At 35.9% G+C, this 18986-nt stretch overlaps 1 protein-coding gene across 2 annotated transcripts in view; it reads left to right on the top strand.

The window, feature by feature from the left end:
- Positions 1-18655, top strand: part of TTC39B (tetratricopeptide repeat domain 39B) — an 81766-nt gene extending 63111 nt beyond the window's left edge. For both annotated transcript variants that reach the window (XM_066987992.1, XM_066987991.1), the window contains exons 14-19: positions 796-887; positions 1287-1407; positions 2490-2601; positions 6854-6971; positions 11411-11527; positions 12598-18655. In XM_066987992.1, coding sequence (XP_066844093.1) covers positions 796-887; positions 1287-1407; positions 2490-2601; positions 6854-6971; positions 11411-11527; positions 12598-12694 — 657 coding nt within the window. In that variant the 3' untranslated portion in view covers positions 12695-18655. The remainder of the gene's footprint in view (positions 1-795; positions 888-1286; positions 1408-2489; positions 2602-6853; positions 6972-11410; positions 11528-12597) is intronic.
- The last annotated feature ends 331 nt before the right edge of the window (positions 18656-18986 follow it).

Raw genomic sequence — 18986 nt, 5'->3', positions numbered from 1 at the left:
AACTTGCAATTGTAACTTCTAATATTTGCTAATAAAACTTGGCAGAAGAAACTGTGTGTGTTTGTTAATTATAAAAAGACAAAAGAAGGCATAGTCAGCAGATGCTTTGTGACATGAAATAAAAGGCTGCTGGAGACGAGATCTCATGCAGGGTAATCTACCTTTTCCTTGTAAAAACTGTTCTTACACTGTGACCCCAGCACAACGTACAAATGTACATCCTTTGTCTGTTCTTTTCTAGGTTGTTCTTTTATGCTTAGTGGAAAAGGGGATATGGCCAGTTTTTGAAAAAAGAGGAAGAGAATAGTATATTCATGTGAAGTGTAAATGTCTTGAACAGAGTTATGGATGTTTCTTTTCTTCTCTGAAAAGTCCCGTTACTGAACTTTCCTTGATTCAATTCTCAGATATATATTGTTTTGTTTGTTTGTTTTTTAGCTTATGACTACATATAACAAATCAGATGACATTCCTGGACTTCAGAATACTTGTATCTGTTATTAACCTATTTCTTTTTTAACAGTTAGTTAGAAGATAGTATATTGTCATGTTCTTTGTAGAAAAGACCTTTAATATTGACTAACTTATTAAGAATATTAGCAAATATACTGAAAATAAAACTATAAATTATGTGAAAAAAGAGATGCGTGGCTAAACTTCAGTAGTTCCACCTGCATGAAAATAACTGGAAACACTTCACTGTAACAGCTGGGGTGAGAGAATTCAGTCCTTATTGCATTGATTGAACGCAACAAATTAGATGCAGTAATATGTGGATTTTTCTTTTTGAAACAGGCAATATATGTATTCCAGAAAGCAGCAATTTTATGTATGCTTCCAGAGGAAGATTTGAAAAGGACTGGTGAGGACATTGTGTCTTTGTTCAGGTAAACATTTATAAAATAACTAGAAGTGCAGTTGTCATGTCCCATCCCCATTCTTGCCCCGCAAATGTTTTTGACTTAAATATCTTTGTCTTGTATCATTTGCTCCCTACTTATAACAAGCACCTTTTCTGCTTTTCTCATTATTTTTTAGCATCACTTTGTTTAAAAAGCTGCTTTTATCAGTAACATACATCCTGCATATGCAGGCTGTGTGGTGTGGAGAACATAATATTTTACTAACTGAAATAAGAGCAAATATTTCATATTTTACTAATATTAAGGAAATTATGTATTTAGGCAATCATTAAGTATTCAGGAAATTCTTAATATTTTACTAAATGAAATAAGAAGAAAAACTACATAAAGTGGACTGTCATATCCATTTTTGTCTCCTTTTAGACAAGTGGAAGGTCTAAAACAGAGAATTGCGGGAAAATCTATCCCAACTGAGAAGTTTGCAGTAAGGAAAGCTCGGCGCTATGCATGTTCTCAACCAGTGAAGCTGATATTACCTGCCTTGGTACTTATACTTGCTTTCTTTTTGTTCTTTTTGAATGGGGAAAAAATTAGTATGATTTCTTACATAGGGAAAGAATATTATCATTGGGTACTGTGTGTCCGATAGTTGCATTTTTATTTATTTATTATTTTTAAAGAATTATTGGCATTCATGCAAATGGAATGGCCTTGGGATTTTTGTAAAATGTAGTAGGGGCTGAGTAATGCTATCAACTAGGAGTCCAAAACCAAGGCCAAATTTTCCATGTGAAAGTTCAAACACAGATCATAACTTGTTACTACATGGGGCTGAAAGTCAGCTTCGGATCTACATTGGTTTTTGTCATGTGTAAACACGTTATTTACTGTGACAGGTTCTCAGTCAGTATCCCACAGGCTCATTAGGAAATTGACAACAACTTCATTTTTTTCTGAATCATCTGTTCTTCTGGTGAAAATGAAAAGCATTTTTTTTTTGTGTTGAATCTGAGTAAAATGTATAGGAATTGATACTGTACAAATCCTGTTCTACTTTCACATGCTTTTAACTCCAGAAGGCATTAGTAGTGTACAACCTGTTTTTATGTACACCATAATGATACTTCATATATATTTATGCTGAGATTTTGCTATATAGGTAATATAGCAACTACTGGAAGTGGAAAAAAATAATTTGAGAAGGATTTTCTTATATTAAAGCTCATTAATATAGGAAGAGAAGTCCAAAGAAAGTTCATCCAACAGTTTAAAATTTCGTGGTTCATGTATTTGATTTTGTTTACTCAGTTATATTTAAAGACCTAAGTAATAAAGTTGTCCTGGGCTTCTACAGCACAGTGCTGTTCAGGTGTGAATATGTATTTTTGGTCTTGCTGTCAAATCTAGTATCTTTAAATATAAGAGTTTTTCCACCATGGGTTAAGTAAAAGAAAACATAGTATATTACTATAATAAATGCAAATTAGACAGGACTAAAGAATTGAAATGAGTTTAGCATAATGTAGTTAGTTGGTAGTGTCAATAACACTTTCTTTTAGACTTCAAAGGGATACTCTTCAGTTTAATATTTATGCAATTCTATGGGTGTCTTTGCTTTTTTGTCAGGAAATGATGTACGTCTGGAATGGCTTTGCAATTGTGGGCAAAAGAGCAGATCTCACTGAAAATTTATTGGTAACAATTGAAAAAGAAGAAACTGCTCTACAAAACGAAACTAGTAAGTAATTGACTAAGATGGAAATAAGCTAGTAAGAAATGTTGACATTTTTCTTTGCTTCTGTCTTAGAAATGTTCTGTTGGTGACTTGGACAATGTGCTATTAAATCTGGTATGAAAATTTTGGAGCTTCTTAAACTTTAGTGCTGATTCCTCGGTATGCCCTTTATCAAGCTTGATTAATGCTAGGGGAGAATATACAAAACTCAAGAATTTGAGACTATTACTTACATAACTTAACTGAATCTTACTAAGACATTACAGTCTCAGAGAATGTCCTTAGACTATAACCCACTAATTTTTTAAATGCCTGAAAAATACTTTTGCTGAACCAGTTTATACCATACTTTAGCTGTACTACAGAGGACACATACTGAGCAGGATATGACTAGGTATGAAAGAGAAGACAAAGTATTATGCATGATTCTGGTTTTTTAACATCTGCCAAAATCTAACATCTGGCAGCTGTAAAATAAAATGTATTTTTAATTAATAAGCTTTGACCATGGATTTAGATCTTGAAGTATAAGAAGCATAGATATTCAACATAATATGGAGTGTATCAGTCCATAACTTCATACTGGAACTTAATTTCCTTTAGGGATAAAGAAGTTGTGCTGTGGAAGTACATGGCATTATTTACTGTTCCTTAAATCAGGCATTGTCAGGTTGCTCCTGTTATCTATTATGTGAGCTTCTCAGCATATTTTTCCTTTGAATTCTTCTAAAATGAGTAATTACTAGCTCTTTAGTAATGGTAATTCACAAGAGCAGTTTCTATTGAACCCAGATTTTAGTCATACTTAGCAATAATTTAGAAAGTTAGTTTACCCACATTATTAAAACATGTAATGAGTTTTGGAAACACCAAATGTAGTATTAATTTACCCTGTTTACATCGATAACAACAGTATTCATGACTGAGTATCAAAACCTATTCAGTTTGTTATTAGCAAATAAAAATGCCCATTAAACATTTTTGCCAAAATATAGCTTTCCCCAAAGCATAGTATTCCAGTAAGGCCAAAGCAGTTGGAAATTGAATTTTGAACTGCATAATTATGAATATTCCCCAGTGCTGCAGGCCTGGTACAGTGTGAGGTGTTTTGTGCAAGACAGGAAATAGAAGCAATGAAATGTGCTTGCTAGTAAAGAAAATGAGAAGTAAGCACGCAAGAAAACTGATAGTAATAGTAATCTTAAATGTTACAGTTTTATTTTATTCCAAAGTATACAAGAAAAGAGAAGCATCTTTTAAGTAAATGACAAAATGGTATGAAATATGCTGCCGTTGTCTCATAGCTAAGTATGTAGTTTTCAGATAAAGCAAACATGACAACTGGATTGCAGTGAGAGGAGAGGTGCTCTGTTTTTCTTTTTTTTTGTTGCCGAATTAAAACCAAGATGTAGCAAAATGCAAGACACCTGCAAATAAATTATGCTGCCATGAATTCTGTGCAAAGAATGCTGGCAGAAGCTGTAGGGAATCTGGAGATCTTTTATCCAGAGGTTTGTGTTATGACTATCTAATCAGTTAGAACAGTGAAGTAAATTTACCGTCAAATTCCTAGGCAGAGATGCTCAAGATATCAACGTAAAAGGAGTAGAATAAAACAATTGCAATAGCACTGAAATAGAAATAGGTAGATGATTGGAGAAGGTGTAGAAGATATTTATCGCTAAAGGAACTGATAAATTCCTTCAAAAGAGAAAGCAGCTGAAAAATGTTTTAGGATCTACACATCCATAAAGGCAGAGGAGAAACTGAATGGTCTGTTCAGTTGTGGTTACTTTGTTACTTTAAGATTCTTGAAATCACTGGTGCGACTTCTTTTTAAACAACTAGATGGTAGAGAATCATGGGTGAGGATCCTTTTTATGAATACACCTCAAATGAAAGGGTCATTCAGGATGAGGTTGCGTTCTGTCAGTGAGATACATTCCTGCATGGCAAAATGAGCTTAGTTACACTATCCAAACAAACCAAGAAGTCCAAAGGAGTCAGACTGTGTATCCAGAGCTGCTTTTCTGAGTTGCTGATGCATTAAAAATAAAGCTGAGGTATGTCTCTATAGTATTTAGATGGTGGTTTAATTTCTTGTAAAAAGCATATGTTTTTATATAGCTGAAAATGAGTGTGTCTATTATAAGTATTATGAAAATCTGAATTTCATTCTGCTCGGACTAACTGGTAGTATTTTGGCCTTAGATTGTCATATAAAATATTTAATCAGCACTTGGAAATCTGTGGTTAACAGCAGATAGAATAAATAATTCACTAGTGCTTCAAAATAATATTCCTTTTTAAATACATTATGTTTTTCTCATGGAAACTTGCAGATTACAGATACAATGTAATTCTGAAACAAAGTTTTTTTTGTGCTTTTGTTGTAATAATTACAATGAAATACAGTTTCGTTCTGTACTTTCCATCTGTGTGCCTGATGAACTTTTAAAGGTATGGAGTCAAACAAAATAAAGGCACTGATTACCAGAATTGCTGCTGAATTGAGACCCAGAGGCAAAATGAGGCAAGGATACAATATTATTTTAAAAGACAATTGTCAGTACTAGATAGCTTTAAAGGACTACTAAGGTGCTGTTACAAAAAAAAAAAAAAAAGTAGGTTAATTATACACAGAGGTCATGTAGGGATTGAGACTTCTCAGAGTGAGCTGTTGATACTACATTTGGTTCATGTAAACAGGCACAGCAAGGAATCTGTCAGGGACTGAAAATGGTTGTAGAGAATATTGAAAATATTGATGACAGAAGGAGCAGGATGAAACACTTTAGAAATCATCTTTTCCTCAGGATTTCTGTGTATTGTATTTTTGCACAGTTGGGTCATTTCCAAAATATAAAAAGGATTTTTAATGTTAAGAAAAAATTATTCCTATGGTTATCTTGTATGTTTCATAATAATGATAATATTTCCTCCGGTACAGGGTACTGCAGGAATATGTGTCTTACACATTTATTGCCAAGGATCTCTGTTTTAAATTGGCCTGTTTATTTACTGTCATTGTTACAGTAATTTAGCTTACCATCTTTTCTTCCTCTGGGACATGTCAGGGAGTTGAAAAAAATGGTAAAGGCTGGCAAGCTTTTACTGACATTAATGCTTATCCCCAGTCATTTTGGGGAATGAGACCTTTAGGAGATAACCATATAAATCTAGTACTTTATCTAGTAAAGTGGGCTAGAGGAATGCAAAATACTCATCCCTTCTGGTTCTACCTGTCACTAAAAGCACAGTCTGTTAGTTGTTATCTGTAGAGACTTTCTGGGTTTAAACACAGACAGGAATATGCCTGAATGTAGTGGGAAAGCACTTCGTGGAGTCCTAAGATGCTCTAGTCTTGCGTCTTTCAGAACTGTTTATGTAGGATTTTTTGGCAGACTATTTTAAAAAAAAAAAGTGACCTTAGAGATCTGGTAATTAGTTGTAAACAACACGATCTGAAGGGAGGTTGTTTTGCTTCCTGAATTGTTAATGTATGTGCAGCCATCTGTCTATCCATATGTGTTTCCTTTCTTTTTCTTCCCTACACCTCGCAAAGATATAAACTGAAGCTACAAAAAAGGACCACACTCGTTAAGGCTACATTTCTTAATTATTTTATAGAAGCCCTTTCATCTCGTATTTTTAGTCCTATTGAACATAAAACTTCCGTGAATTTTCCAAGTGAACATTTGTAATTGTTAGAGATGATGCAAATACTAACAAAGATGGTTTCTTGAATTTCTGTTGTAGTATTATGTTTCCTAAGAGAGATGTGGGAATGAATCGCAGGGTATTCTTGGGCTTTTCACAGTACTGGTGCTGCTGGAGTTCTGCCAGTACTTTGGAACAGTGGAAGCTTTTAAGATAATACGATGTAAAGGAGGTTTCAGTCTCAATGCAGGTTTTCTTTTCTGTTTTAGATGTTAAATGTATAGAAGTCTTTAAATTGTGCCAGATTATGCCCACTTTGTACTGACTTCCTGATTTAGAAGACTGGGGAACAACTGGATGTTTAGATTTCTTCTTTCCTCTTCTTAGTCTCTATCCTTAAAGAGAAAGATACAAATGCTGTGAACATATCCTCTCTAGTAAGCAATGTTTAAAATTGTGCCTGTAGATTATGTGTCGATGTACAGAACTCTGAGAAGCAAACCTCTGAGTCTGAGTATATATTCACTACTGAAAAACTTTACCTTTTCATGATGATGTCTTCAAATTGTTTGATGTATTTCGCTTTTACTTTTAGACCACAGTGAATACTATATGGATGACATGTGCATGTTGCAGCTACTGAAGGGTCTCTGCCTTAAACACTTGGGAAGACTCATGCAAGCTGAACTGTGTTTCAATCAAGTAATTCAAAGGTAAAAATAATAGAAATAAACTTTTCACTTTTATTTTGTAGGTTTGGGTGAAATTTGATATTTTTGCAGAAGCCTTCACATTAGAATTTTAAATAATTAAACTTTAACATCCTGCTAAGGAGCTGGAATTAAAATAGTTCTGAAAGTAGTTGGAGGACCACAAAATTTTACCATTATTTTTCTACAGCAATTTAACATTATATAGCTTTTATATACATAGGATGTGTTTTAGACCACATAAATCAGACTGACAGGTAATGCATTTATATATATACATTTGTAATTAGTATTTTTATATTTGAAGAACTATCAATATAAGTGAAGGTAATTCGTGTGGATTTATTGGTTGTTTCAGTATTCAGTGCTTCATGAGTTAACACTACCTTTAGATGAGAAATTACTGAAGTTGTTGCTATTTTCAGTTGAAAATTTTAGTTTCTTGTGTTATGGATTTATTAAATATTTTAGGTGTCAGATCAATTTCTACTACAATATTTTTTCTTTCTGTAACATTGAGTCATATATTGATTGTGAGCTTCTTGGAATTTTTAAAGTAGTTAGGCTGAAAAAATGTTATTTTACAATGTTCACACCATTTTTCTAATCAATAATAATCTATAAAAAATTACTTTCTTTCAAAGGAGTATGTTACCTATGATTCTAGTAGGTGTTGCAGCTTTCTTGCCAGCAGGCCTTCTCTTGCCATTTGTATAGATCCCAAGAGTGTTTGGTCAAACACTTTGCAAGTTACATTGTAGTGGCTTTTGATGGTTACAGGTTTTCTGAAAGTCTCTCTCCAAAGGCAGTTGACACTGTGGAGACTTCTAGGGTTGAGACACCTCAAAAACTGTCAGACAACAATTCTTTAAAAAGAAGATGTTTTGGATGGGGAGGAGGATTTTTCTGGTAAATTAAAGATCTGAGTTTTGGTTAGCTTCAGTCTCTACATTTGTTGGGCTACTACAGCACATTAAGACTGTTTGTCATATAAGCAGTCTCCGTGCTTTAAAGACATGCTTTCTACGCATCAAAGCTTGCCTTGGTGGACGAAACACCTCTAGAAGTGTTGTTCTCAAAATGTCGAGACTTGTTCATTGCAAACTTTTTTGTTCTGAGAAATTGTTTGATATTATTTTATCTAGATAAGAATTGAAGAGTTGATTGTAAAGGACATAGGAAAGGCCAAGGTACTCAGTGCCTTATTCACCTCATTCTGTACTCGCGAGATGAATCTTCAGGAATTCCACATCCCTGAAATCTGTAGGAAAGTCTAGAATAAGAAAAACTTTCTCTTGGTGGAGGAAGGTCAGGTTAGGAAACAATAAACAAGCTGGGCATGCATGTGACCATCTCAACTGAACATACCTAATGGGACCTAATGGTATATATTCATGAGTGATGAGGGAACTGGCCAATGTTCAAAGAATCACAGAATGGTTGAGGCTAGAAGGGACCTACAGACATCATCTAGTCCAGAATGCTCAAGCAGGGTAAATGTTATTCAAAGATAAATATTATTTATCTTTGAAAAGTCATGGCAACTGGGGGAGGTTCCTGAGGACCATAAGAAAGCAAAGGCCACCGCTATATTCAAGAAGGGGAAGGAGGAAGCTTGGGATAACTACAGACCAGTCAGTTTCACATCAGGCCCTGGAAAGTTGGAGAAGATAATTCTGGAAACCATTTCAAAATGCATGAAGGTGATCAGGAATAGTCAGCATAGGTTTATGAATCATGCTTAACCCTCCTTATAGTCTTCTACAACGAGATTACTGGCTCAGTAGACAAGGGGAAAGCAGTGCATGGTTATCTCCAGTTTAGAAAGGCTTTTGACACAGTTGCCCATAATAGCATCGTAGAGAAGCTGTTGAAGTCTGGACAGGATAAGGGGGCAGCAGGGTGGATTGAAAACTGGCTGAACTGTTGCATTCTGAAGGCTGCAAAGAGCAGCATGAAGTCAGCTGGAGGCCAGTCATCAGTAGAATATTGCACGGTTCAACACTGGTGCCAGCGCTGTTTAACATATTTTTAAGGACCTGGATGTTGGGACAGAGTGCACCCTCTGCAAATACGTAGATGGTACAAAAGTGGGAGGAGGGTGTGCTGCCATTCTGAGCAACCTGGACAGGTGTACTGGGTTTGGCTGGGGTGGAGTTTTCTTTTCCCACAGCAGCCCATGTAGTGCTGTGCTTTGTGCTTACAGCTAGAACGGTGTTGATGCCACACCAATGGTTTTGTTGTTACTTAGCAGTGCTCCACAACATCCAGACTGGCTCTCCATTGCTGGCCCCACCAAAAGACATTAGGCTGGAGGTGTTGGGAGGATGTCACCAGGACAGCTGACGTGAAATGACCAAAGGGATATTCCATAGTGTATGGCATCATGCTTAGCAGTAAAAGCAGGGAAAGGAGAAGATGGGGCCCTTGTTGTGAAAGCATTTGTGCTCCTGAGCAACCACTATGTTTACTGTTTCCCAAGGGATGGCAGAACATGGACGGCTAGCTGATGGAAATTAGTAAATAACTGTTTTCTCCCTTTGCTTTTGCCCTGCCTTTGCTTTTTTTTTCTTTCTTTCTTTTTTTTTTTTCTTTTCCCCTTCCATTAAACTGCTCCTTATCTCAACCCATGAGCCTTTTTTCATCATATTTTCTCCCCCTGTTCTTTTGTGGAGGTGGAGTGAGAGAGCGATGTAGCCAGCTTGGCTGTCTACCAGTGTGAAAACACTATGACATGCTAGAGAAATGGGCTGACAGCAACCCCATGAAGTTCAGCAAAAGGAAGTGACAAGCTCTGCCCCTGGTGAGGAATAACTCAGTGACACAGCTGGGGGCAGCATGACTGGAAAGCAGCTTGTCAGTAAAAGCCCTGGGGAGCCTGCACATCATGGTCAACCCCAAGTTGACAGTGAGCCAGCAATGTGCCTTATCAATGGGTTGAATTAGGAAGAGTGTCATCAGCAGGTGATCCTTCCTCCCTACTTAGTGCTGGTGAGGCCACATCTAGATTACTGAGTCCAGTTCAGGGCGTCCCAGTACAAGAGAGACATGATCATACCAGAGCAAGTCCAGCAAAGGACTACAAACACAGTTAAGAGACAGGAGCATCTGTCATATGAGAAAAGGTTGAGAGAGCTAAGACTGTTCAACCTGGAGAAGAGAAGGTGGGGAGCAGGGGGCTTGGAAGGGTCATCTGTATAAATCACATAATCATAGAATATCCTGAATTGGAAAGGACCCGTGAGGATCATTGAGTCCAACTCCTGGCTCCAAACAGGACCACCCGAAAATCAGACCAAGTGTCTGAGAGTGTTGTCCAAACACTTCTTGAACTCCAGCAGGCTCAGTGCTGTGAACGCTGCCCTGGGGAGCCTGTCCCAGTGCCCGACCACCCTCTGGGTGCAGAACCTTTCCCTAACCCCCAGCCTGACCCTCCCCTGTCCCAGCTCCATGCTGTCCCCTCGGGTCCTGTCGCTGTCCCCAGAGAGCAGAGCTCAGCGCCTGCCCCTCCGCTCCCCTCGTGAGGGAGCTGCAGGCCGCCATGAGGCCTCTCCTCAGCCTGCTCTGCTCTGGGCTGAGCAAACCAAGGGACCTCAGCTGCTCCTCATACATCTTGCCCTCTAGACCATAAATAAATAAATTATCAATACCTGAAGGGAATGTGTGTGTTTTTTTTTAATTTATTTATTTAAAAAAAAAAAAAAGGAACCAAACTTTTCTCAGTGGTACACAGTGGCAGGAAGAGAGGTAATAGGTGTGAACTGAAATACAGGAAATATTGTTTAAACATAAGAAGAAACTTGTTTTATTGTGAAGTTGGTCAATCACTGACCCAACTTGCTCAGACAGTGGAGATTTTCAGAACCTAACTGGACACAGTCCTGAGCAGGTTTCTATTGTTGACCCTGCTTTGAGGACAGTATTGGACTAGATGATCTCCAGAGATGCCTTCCAGTCACCATGATTCTAAGGATTTCTTACACTGAAGAAAAACTGAATTTCTGTATTTCTTTGCTGATTTGTTCAGGCAAGCTTAGGAATGAAGATCTCAATTTTGTTTGCAGGAACAAAGCATTTTTTTACACTGCAAGACTTAATGATGTTTTTGATCTTGTGTCATCTTTTTGTTCCTTTTTTTTGAACTGTAAGTTTCATAATAGGGTTCTTGTCCTGAGAGTATGTTCATGGTAGCTTGGGTAACACAACACAGTACAAGTAATAACTAGCAATGAATAAATCTTTGCTTGTATAACATCACATTGGTATTATTTTATGCTCACTGCTTACAAGTTTAATTGATATGCACAGTGTCAACTGGTAAAGAAGTTCCAGAGTGTTTTCTGTGATCATGTGCTTCTACAGGTAGTGATTGCATTTAAAAGTTAAATGACCACTTGAGAAAATGTTGTAATTAACCATTCTTTATTTTTATGATTTCCTAGTGAGAAGCAAATAAAATATGATAGCTATTTGGTGCCATTCACCATGTATGAATTGGGTCTTCTGTACAAACAACAGGATGAGAGGGAAAAAGCAGTAAGATACATAGAAACTGCAAAGTAAGTGGATTTTTTGTTGTTGTTTCAACCTGCAGATTAACAGAGTAAATTTATTAATGAGGACTTTTTTTTCCCTGCCAGCCCCCTGCCAAAATAGAATTAATTATAAATCTGTGTTCTTAAGTTAAAAAAAAGTTCAGTTTTACAGTTACAGTCTGTGGTACTACTTCAGGCATTGTGGAATAGACAACATCAAACAACAGAGACTATGAAAGGAAAATATTTTCTTTTAAATTAGTGTTTGGAAATGCTGAGGCTCTTTGTATGATAGGAAAGGGCTGGGCTCCTCTGCAGGTGTGGGATGGAGCTGGAGGATCCAGAGAAGGGATTAATAGCACCTGCATGTCAGAGAGCAGCTGTGGGGCTTGTATATGCTGCAATAAAAGTGTTGATGAGAATAGGTTAAAAGCTAGTACAGTTCTGACCACCTCCCCTTTTCCTTTTACATCCTGTTGCAGAAGAGTGGTAGAGAGCAAATCTTACTGTAGTGCAGCATGTACATTGTAGTAGGAGATGTAATTTGACCCTTTTATGTATAGAGAAATACACCAATCATGCAGTAGTCTTCTAAACGTAGATTAGAAAGAACAGCCTCCTAAAATGCTTTTTAGAAACATAATAGCTCTTCGCTTTTTTTGTTTGTTTGTCTCACATGCTTTGGTTTCTTTGTTGTTTTATTACACTGGCTGAGTTCTTTTCTGAAGTTGGGATTATATTTGCAGCTAACATTCGTTTCAGTATTTTTTTAGTTTGTCTTTTCATAGCAGACTTCTGTAATTGAGAGGATGGTTGAAGGATCAAAATAAGTGAAAGAGACATTAAGACGTGGCTGTAGTTTAGCAGGATATGTAATTGTTATTACTGGTATAGATCTCTGCTCTGTTTATGGAGAAGACTTTAAATGCCATCAGAAGACTTTAATTCATCTCTGTATCAACTTCTCTTTCCTGTGGAATGAGTAAAGACTGTTAACTCTGGTACTTCAGTGAATGTATGAAATAGAAATAATCCAGGTCAAAAATGTTTTTCTTAGAGCTTTATAGCTGATAAAGCAACTTTATTGTTTGCAGAAACAACTACAAAGAATACTCCATGGAGTCCAGGTTGCACTTCAGGATTCATGCAGCACTTGACAGCTTGAAAGTGTCGCCTGCTTCAACACCTTGAATGAGGAGGGATGCTTTTCATGCACACAACGCATACAATAGTCTACACAATGTTTTTGCAATCTTTTTTAAATCTTTGAAAAGAAACAATAATGATTATTTTCTGTCATCTCTGATTTGATGTATGTCATTCCTTTTGACTGTTCTTTTTCTGTATGGCTCATATACTATATCTACTTGATACTTTAAATAATACCTTATATTTTGTTTGATAAAAATAATTTAATATTTGACTTGATGGGGGATATTTAAAAAACAGTTGATGGTGCAATAAAGTTTTAATTCAAACACTTTATTTTTTTATATGAAAACAGATGCTGGCTATGCAGTGGAACTTGTGATAATTTCAGCCTTTTGTGAAGGTTTGATTTTCTGCAGTACACTTGAGACCTTTTTGCCTCTGGAACAACAATGCAATGGCAGCAGATAACCTTCACCCATATTTGGCGTACCATATTCTGAAATTTGTGTTCCAGAGGAAAAAAATCATCATCTTTAACTTAATTTCATTTTGGGAACAAAATGAATTTGTCCGAAGTGCAATATTTTTATTGTATCTTTTAAGGTAATGTTAAGCAGAGCTACAGGTGTAAAATCTCTGCAGCTCTATTTCACTTGAAATAAGAGGTCACAGGGGACATGTCTCAGTCACAGAGAAGCAGGGCTACTAGGGACATTACAAGGTCATCTATTCTGTATTACTGCCCTAAGGCAGAATCAAGCCTTATGTTATTCCTCACAGGTACTTGTTTAAATCGTTTAATAACCAAAAAGCAAACGGACTAAAACAATGAAAAAACAAAACAAAAACTTCCATTGAGAGGGATTTTGCAATTTACACAAGCAGTGTTTCCCAGTGCTTTATTATTTCTACTGGGATTTTTTTCCTGGTGGCTACCCCAAATAATTCTTGGCACAACTGAAACCTACTTCCTGTCTTCCCTGTCGTGGATCTGAGGAATGGCTTGTTCTTTTCCTTTTTTGAAGCAGTCTTTTAATTTGAAGACTGTCTCTCACGTTAGTCATCTTGTTTCTTGGCTTCCAACCAAAACAAATAAACTTGCAGAATTTAATTATTAATTATTTTTAATAAACAAATAAACGTGCAAAATTTAATTATTTTCCTGATCTATAGGAATAATTGATATTAATGCAAATTGTGCATCAAAACTGAATTCACTTTTAACCTTAAAAAATGTGTTAAAATGTACTAAATGAGTTAAAAAAATGTGCATCTTCTAACCATAGCTTTCTACCAAAAAGTATGTAGGAAAATACATATATTTATACATTTCTATATAGTTTTGTTTTCCTGTTAATATGTGGACAGCATTATCAGATTTAATTTCCCAATTCATTATTAATACTTCTGCAGGTTTTGCTCGTGATTTATTTATAACTAAGAATATGCATGATATACTGAACACTTCACAAGTTTTCCAGAGGTAGTTGATGCCCTGTGCCTCTCAGTGTTCAAGAGGCATTTGGACAGTGCCCTCAAAAGTATGCTTTAGCTTTTGGTTAGCCCTGAAGAGTTCAGGCCATTGGACTTGATGGATTTTGTAGGCCCCTTCCAACCAAACCTGTCCTGTCCTGTCCTGTCCTGTCCTGTCCTGTCCTGTCCTGTCCTGTCCTATCCTATCCTATCCTATCCTATCCTATCCTATCCTATCCTATCCTATCCTATCCTATCCTATCCTATCCCACTAACTATTCAGGCACAAGTTTTTTGCAAAACCTGCCAATCTCCATACTTTAGTATGTTTGTTTCCCCATGGTAAATTCGTAGTCGTTATGCTCCTGTATATGGTTCTCTGTCCTCAACTCCCACCCCAGAGAAAATGGAACAAAAGAAGTAGGTGAAAAGCCTCTCTTCAGTAAATGAGTGACAGTAAAGTTCCTAATTAATCAGTCAATCTGATGTAAATGCTATAGATGACTAAGAACACAGCCTTCTTTTAAGTCTTTTATGATTTTATAAATGAGTGATTTAGTTGCATGTAAATGCAGGTGAAGTATGAGATTTAAAATTTTTTTTAAAAACATCACTGAAGACTAACATATGCCACCACCTGACTTCTCTGACTCCGAGCCCTTTTATACATACCTGATTATAAATGACAGGCAGCAAAAATAAATTTCTGTATGTTATATTTTCAGACAATGATTTATTGGCCTATTTGGATATTTATGTGTTCATTTTAGGGTTATTTGTGATTCAGTCTGATTATTGGATTACAACAATCAAACGGGACCACTTCATTTTCTTCTGAAAGGTGGTGAAAACAATAGCTGGTGGAACTTCTATAGGTTGTGTTTCATATAATAGTTCACTCCACTAAAGGATTAGAACAGGGACTACTGACTCAGGATGGAGCATGAAATAGTCTCTGATATCTTGTCATTGTGTAGTGTCTTATATTTAGTATTTTATGGGTGATTCAGAATAGAAATCAAAATGAGCAAAAAGTAAAAAATGAGCTTTCTTAGAAAATGATTTTTTGAAAGTCTAGTAAAAAATGTAGCACTGTACTTTTTTCACTGCTAATAATACTGACTACAGAGGTAAAAAAGAATTTTGTTTTCATCAGTTCAACCTTCCAAAGTCAATATCACACCCTGTGTATGTTAGTTTTCTTTGTCTCTTTCAGGATTCGCCTTTTTGCACTCATGCAGAGAAGAGGCATATCCACAAAAATCTGCAATATACTCTGTAGTGCTTTGATGCCCTGAGGTCCCCAGCCTAAGTTCTACTTACAGTCTATGTCCCTTTCTTTGCTGCTATTCCAAACTTGTTTGTTAGAATCTTGAGCAATCAGATTTTCATAGCTTTTTTCTGGGTATTTTTTTTAAAAGCTTATTAATGGTAGGAATATAAATGTGTGAGACTGACTTGTAACCCTTCATATAAGGTAGGTCTCAATAGATCTGTAAGAGATGCTTTGTCTTCCAAACACTGTGCATAGCTATGATCTGCTCCTACTTAGTGCATCATCGATGCAATAATATTTAGTACATTGTGTCTGAGTTAGGATAAGTGATTTGTGGATAAGAGTTTCAATGGAAAGTCTTATGTTATTATTTTTTTAATATCTGCTGCATACTGTACTGGGCCTTAAATACAACTATGATTTAGTTTTACTGTGCTTCAGAATCTTCACCTCACTTGCTCATGTTGTGTGGTAATTTTGCATTATGTGCTGAAACCTTGAAACCGAGCAAGGTTGAGCATTTACGTGAGACACTGTAATATCTGTTGATAATAGTAGGAATTATATTCAAGAACAAAGCTAAGGCCTTAGTTTAAGCAAGCAGGTCTGAACTTGCATAGTAATGTTATGACAAAGGTCATTCTGGTCTTACTGATGATAGATGGGTATATATTTTTTAAGGTGAGGAATAATAAAGCAGCTTGGCTATAAGACAAAGCTTCTCTTCAGTTAAGAATTGCCTACTTGGAAAATACTACAAAAATAACCTTGTCTGTGCATATCAGTCAAATGCTTAATCTGATGGGGAAAGATTATTATGTTATGATCTTTAAATACTAGTTCACCGCTTTAACAAAAATTGAAAGAAAATACACATTAAAAGAAAGCTGATTAAAGATTAAAGGTTGTGTTTCATATCTGTTCTAAAAGGTTGTATTTCATATCTGTTCTAAAACATACGTAGCAGCTGTTTTGAGCAAGAAAAATTTACAATAATTGGATCCTGCTATGTTTTCAAAATACCTTGACAACTAATGTATTAAAGAAGCCATTTCTTGTAACAAATCCAGCTTAACTTTGCAATTATTTTATTACTAATCCTTGTGTTTAATGTCCTTTGTTTCTGTATGTTCTTATATTGCATAGTTTAACAAAGAATGTTTATATTTGCACTGGTGGTGCAGTTTATTTCCTTCTAAACTGTTGAGGTTTGCACATGTTCATGTTTGTTACTTCTAAAGACAAGGTTAGAATAACGGACGATGAGTGATGAAGAAGTGTTTTTGGTCTTAAGAGCATGTAGAGATGTTCAGTTTGATGAACAGATTCTTTCTTCAAAGGAATAAATCACTTTTTATGCTTGTGCTACTGAATGCAACGTTTGGCACTGTATTCTTATTGTACATAACTTTCAGCTGAGATTTATCAACACAATATCAACAAAAAAAGCGTATACTTAAGTTTAAATATGCTATCATAGGCATATATCTCTAATACCTATCTTCCAATTTATCGAAGTGTAGTAGAAAATAAATAGTCTTTTGAAATGCATGTAGTAAATGTACAATAAAAAGCTACTTTAACTAGTCTTGATTTCTCACCAGAGACCAGATAATACCTTTAAATTACAGGAGTGAGTAATAATTAGTTCATTCTGTTACCAATTATGTCATTAAATTCAATGAGAACGAGACATAATATACCCATAGGAGCTTTTTAAAATCCCAGCATTAAAAACAGAGAGAATATGTTTTTTTACGTAGGTGCAGGACTTGATTTTTATAACATTCAGAAAAGTAAATGTTCAAAATTATTTTTTTTTCATGTGGTACATTTAAATGTTTCCACAGTTGTGTGTCATTTTAACTGATGTTTCTAACCAGTTAGGCCAACATTTTTGTCATGATTTGGATGGTAAGAGTTGTGATTATGGTTATCATCAGAACAGAGATAGTGGATGACTTACCCCAAAGAAAGGCAAAGAATGGAGATGCTCCTGCATATTTGTTGGTGTCTGAAAGGCACTAATCTACCCTCAATTTTTAGACATACCATAGTACAGAATAAAGCCTTCGTGGATAGATTAGAGTGCTTGCAACATACTGAGTAAAGATAGTTTTCTGAGTAGAAGAGGGAATAGAAAACACACTGAAGACTTGAGCCCAAAGATAGGAACTATATCAGCATTCATGCAAGCATTTTGCAGAAGCTATTTTACATTTTTATGGTCGCCTGATCAACTCAATAGTTGGACTTCCTGTATTCCAACTAGGAGAATATCTGTGGTGCCGGGTCCTTAGCTCAATTTGGTTGCTTTTGTATTTTTTTCTTTTTAGTCTCTGGTCTCATCATTTACTTTTTATTTTATTTGTAGGACAACTTCAGAAAGAATTCAAGCATTGCAACTCTGAGCGTTGCAGTTTGTAGAAGAGTACCCTCTGGGAAAAAATCAGATCCTATGGTTAGCATAGTAAATTCAGTGTTTAATGAAAGCAAAATTAAATGCTAAGATTTCTGTAGAAGTATAAGCAGGTAGTTTCACTGTACAGAGAAGCATGTGCCAGCTAGTAATCACAGTTAGGAACACCCTTCCAGATTTTGTCACTCATTTTGAGAGAACTTCTTCAAATGCTTTAGCAGTAGGAGGTGTCCATTTTTTGTGCCATGCCTTTGTACCATAAATACAGTAGTTGGAGCACTGAAGCTGTGTAGGCCACATTCAATACCTACCTCATCTGAAGCCATAGGTAGGTAGTGCTGATGACACGCCACTGTGTGGAAAAACTGGTAAGGTTATCCTTAGCAGCAAGGAAATCCCAACTGAGATGTTAATATCCTTCTATACTAGAGCATACAAGTGTGGATCTCAAAGCTTAATTTTCTTATTGTAAAATGAGTGTAAGACTATCTTAATATACTTTTTTTTTGGACATGCTTAAATGACCTGCTCTTGCTTCAGTATCTAAAATCAGGGTGGAGGGATATGTAAAAATAGGTTAATGCTGCTTATATAGCTTATGTGGTTGAGGCTTAGCTTGTTTCAGAGCATTAGGAGATCTTCAGAATTAAATGATGTAGAAAAAAGAGCAGTATGAATTTAATTTTTTTTTTTAAATACTCTTTTTCTCAAGGGGACAGATCTTTTATCCAGGAAAAACACAAAAATATGCTAAATATGCTAAAATATCTCTAAATATGCTGAGATATGGGCATAAAAACACAAAAATTAAATAAATAAAAAATAAAAAAAACATACCAAACAACAAACCCAACCCAACGGAAAATGCTCGTACAGTATTTCACATGAATTTTGCTAGAATACCCATATTCTATTTCATTTATTCCAGTCAATACAAATACTATGGATAATGCTGGAGTTTATTCAATAATGAATCTTTGAATAGTTGCTAGGTTAAATCAGTTTTTTTGTTAGCTGAAAGAAAATAAGAGAGGTCTGAATGTGAAATCACAGAATCATAGACTATTCCGAGTTTGAAGGAATCCACAAGGATCATCGAGTCAACTGGCTCTGCACAGGGCCATCCAGAAATCAGACCATACATCTGAAAGCGTTCTCCAAAC

Source organism: Anser cygnoides, chromosome Z (assembly GCF_040182565.1).
Source record: "Anser cygnoides isolate HZ-2024a breed goose chromosome Z, Taihu_goose_T2T_genome, whole genome shotgun sequence".
Taxonomy (NCBI): Eukaryota; Metazoa; Chordata; class Aves; order Anseriformes; family Anatidae; genus Anser; species Anser cygnoides.
Note: the sequence above shows the minus strand (reverse complement) of the source record. Positions and strands in the feature narration are given on the sequence as shown.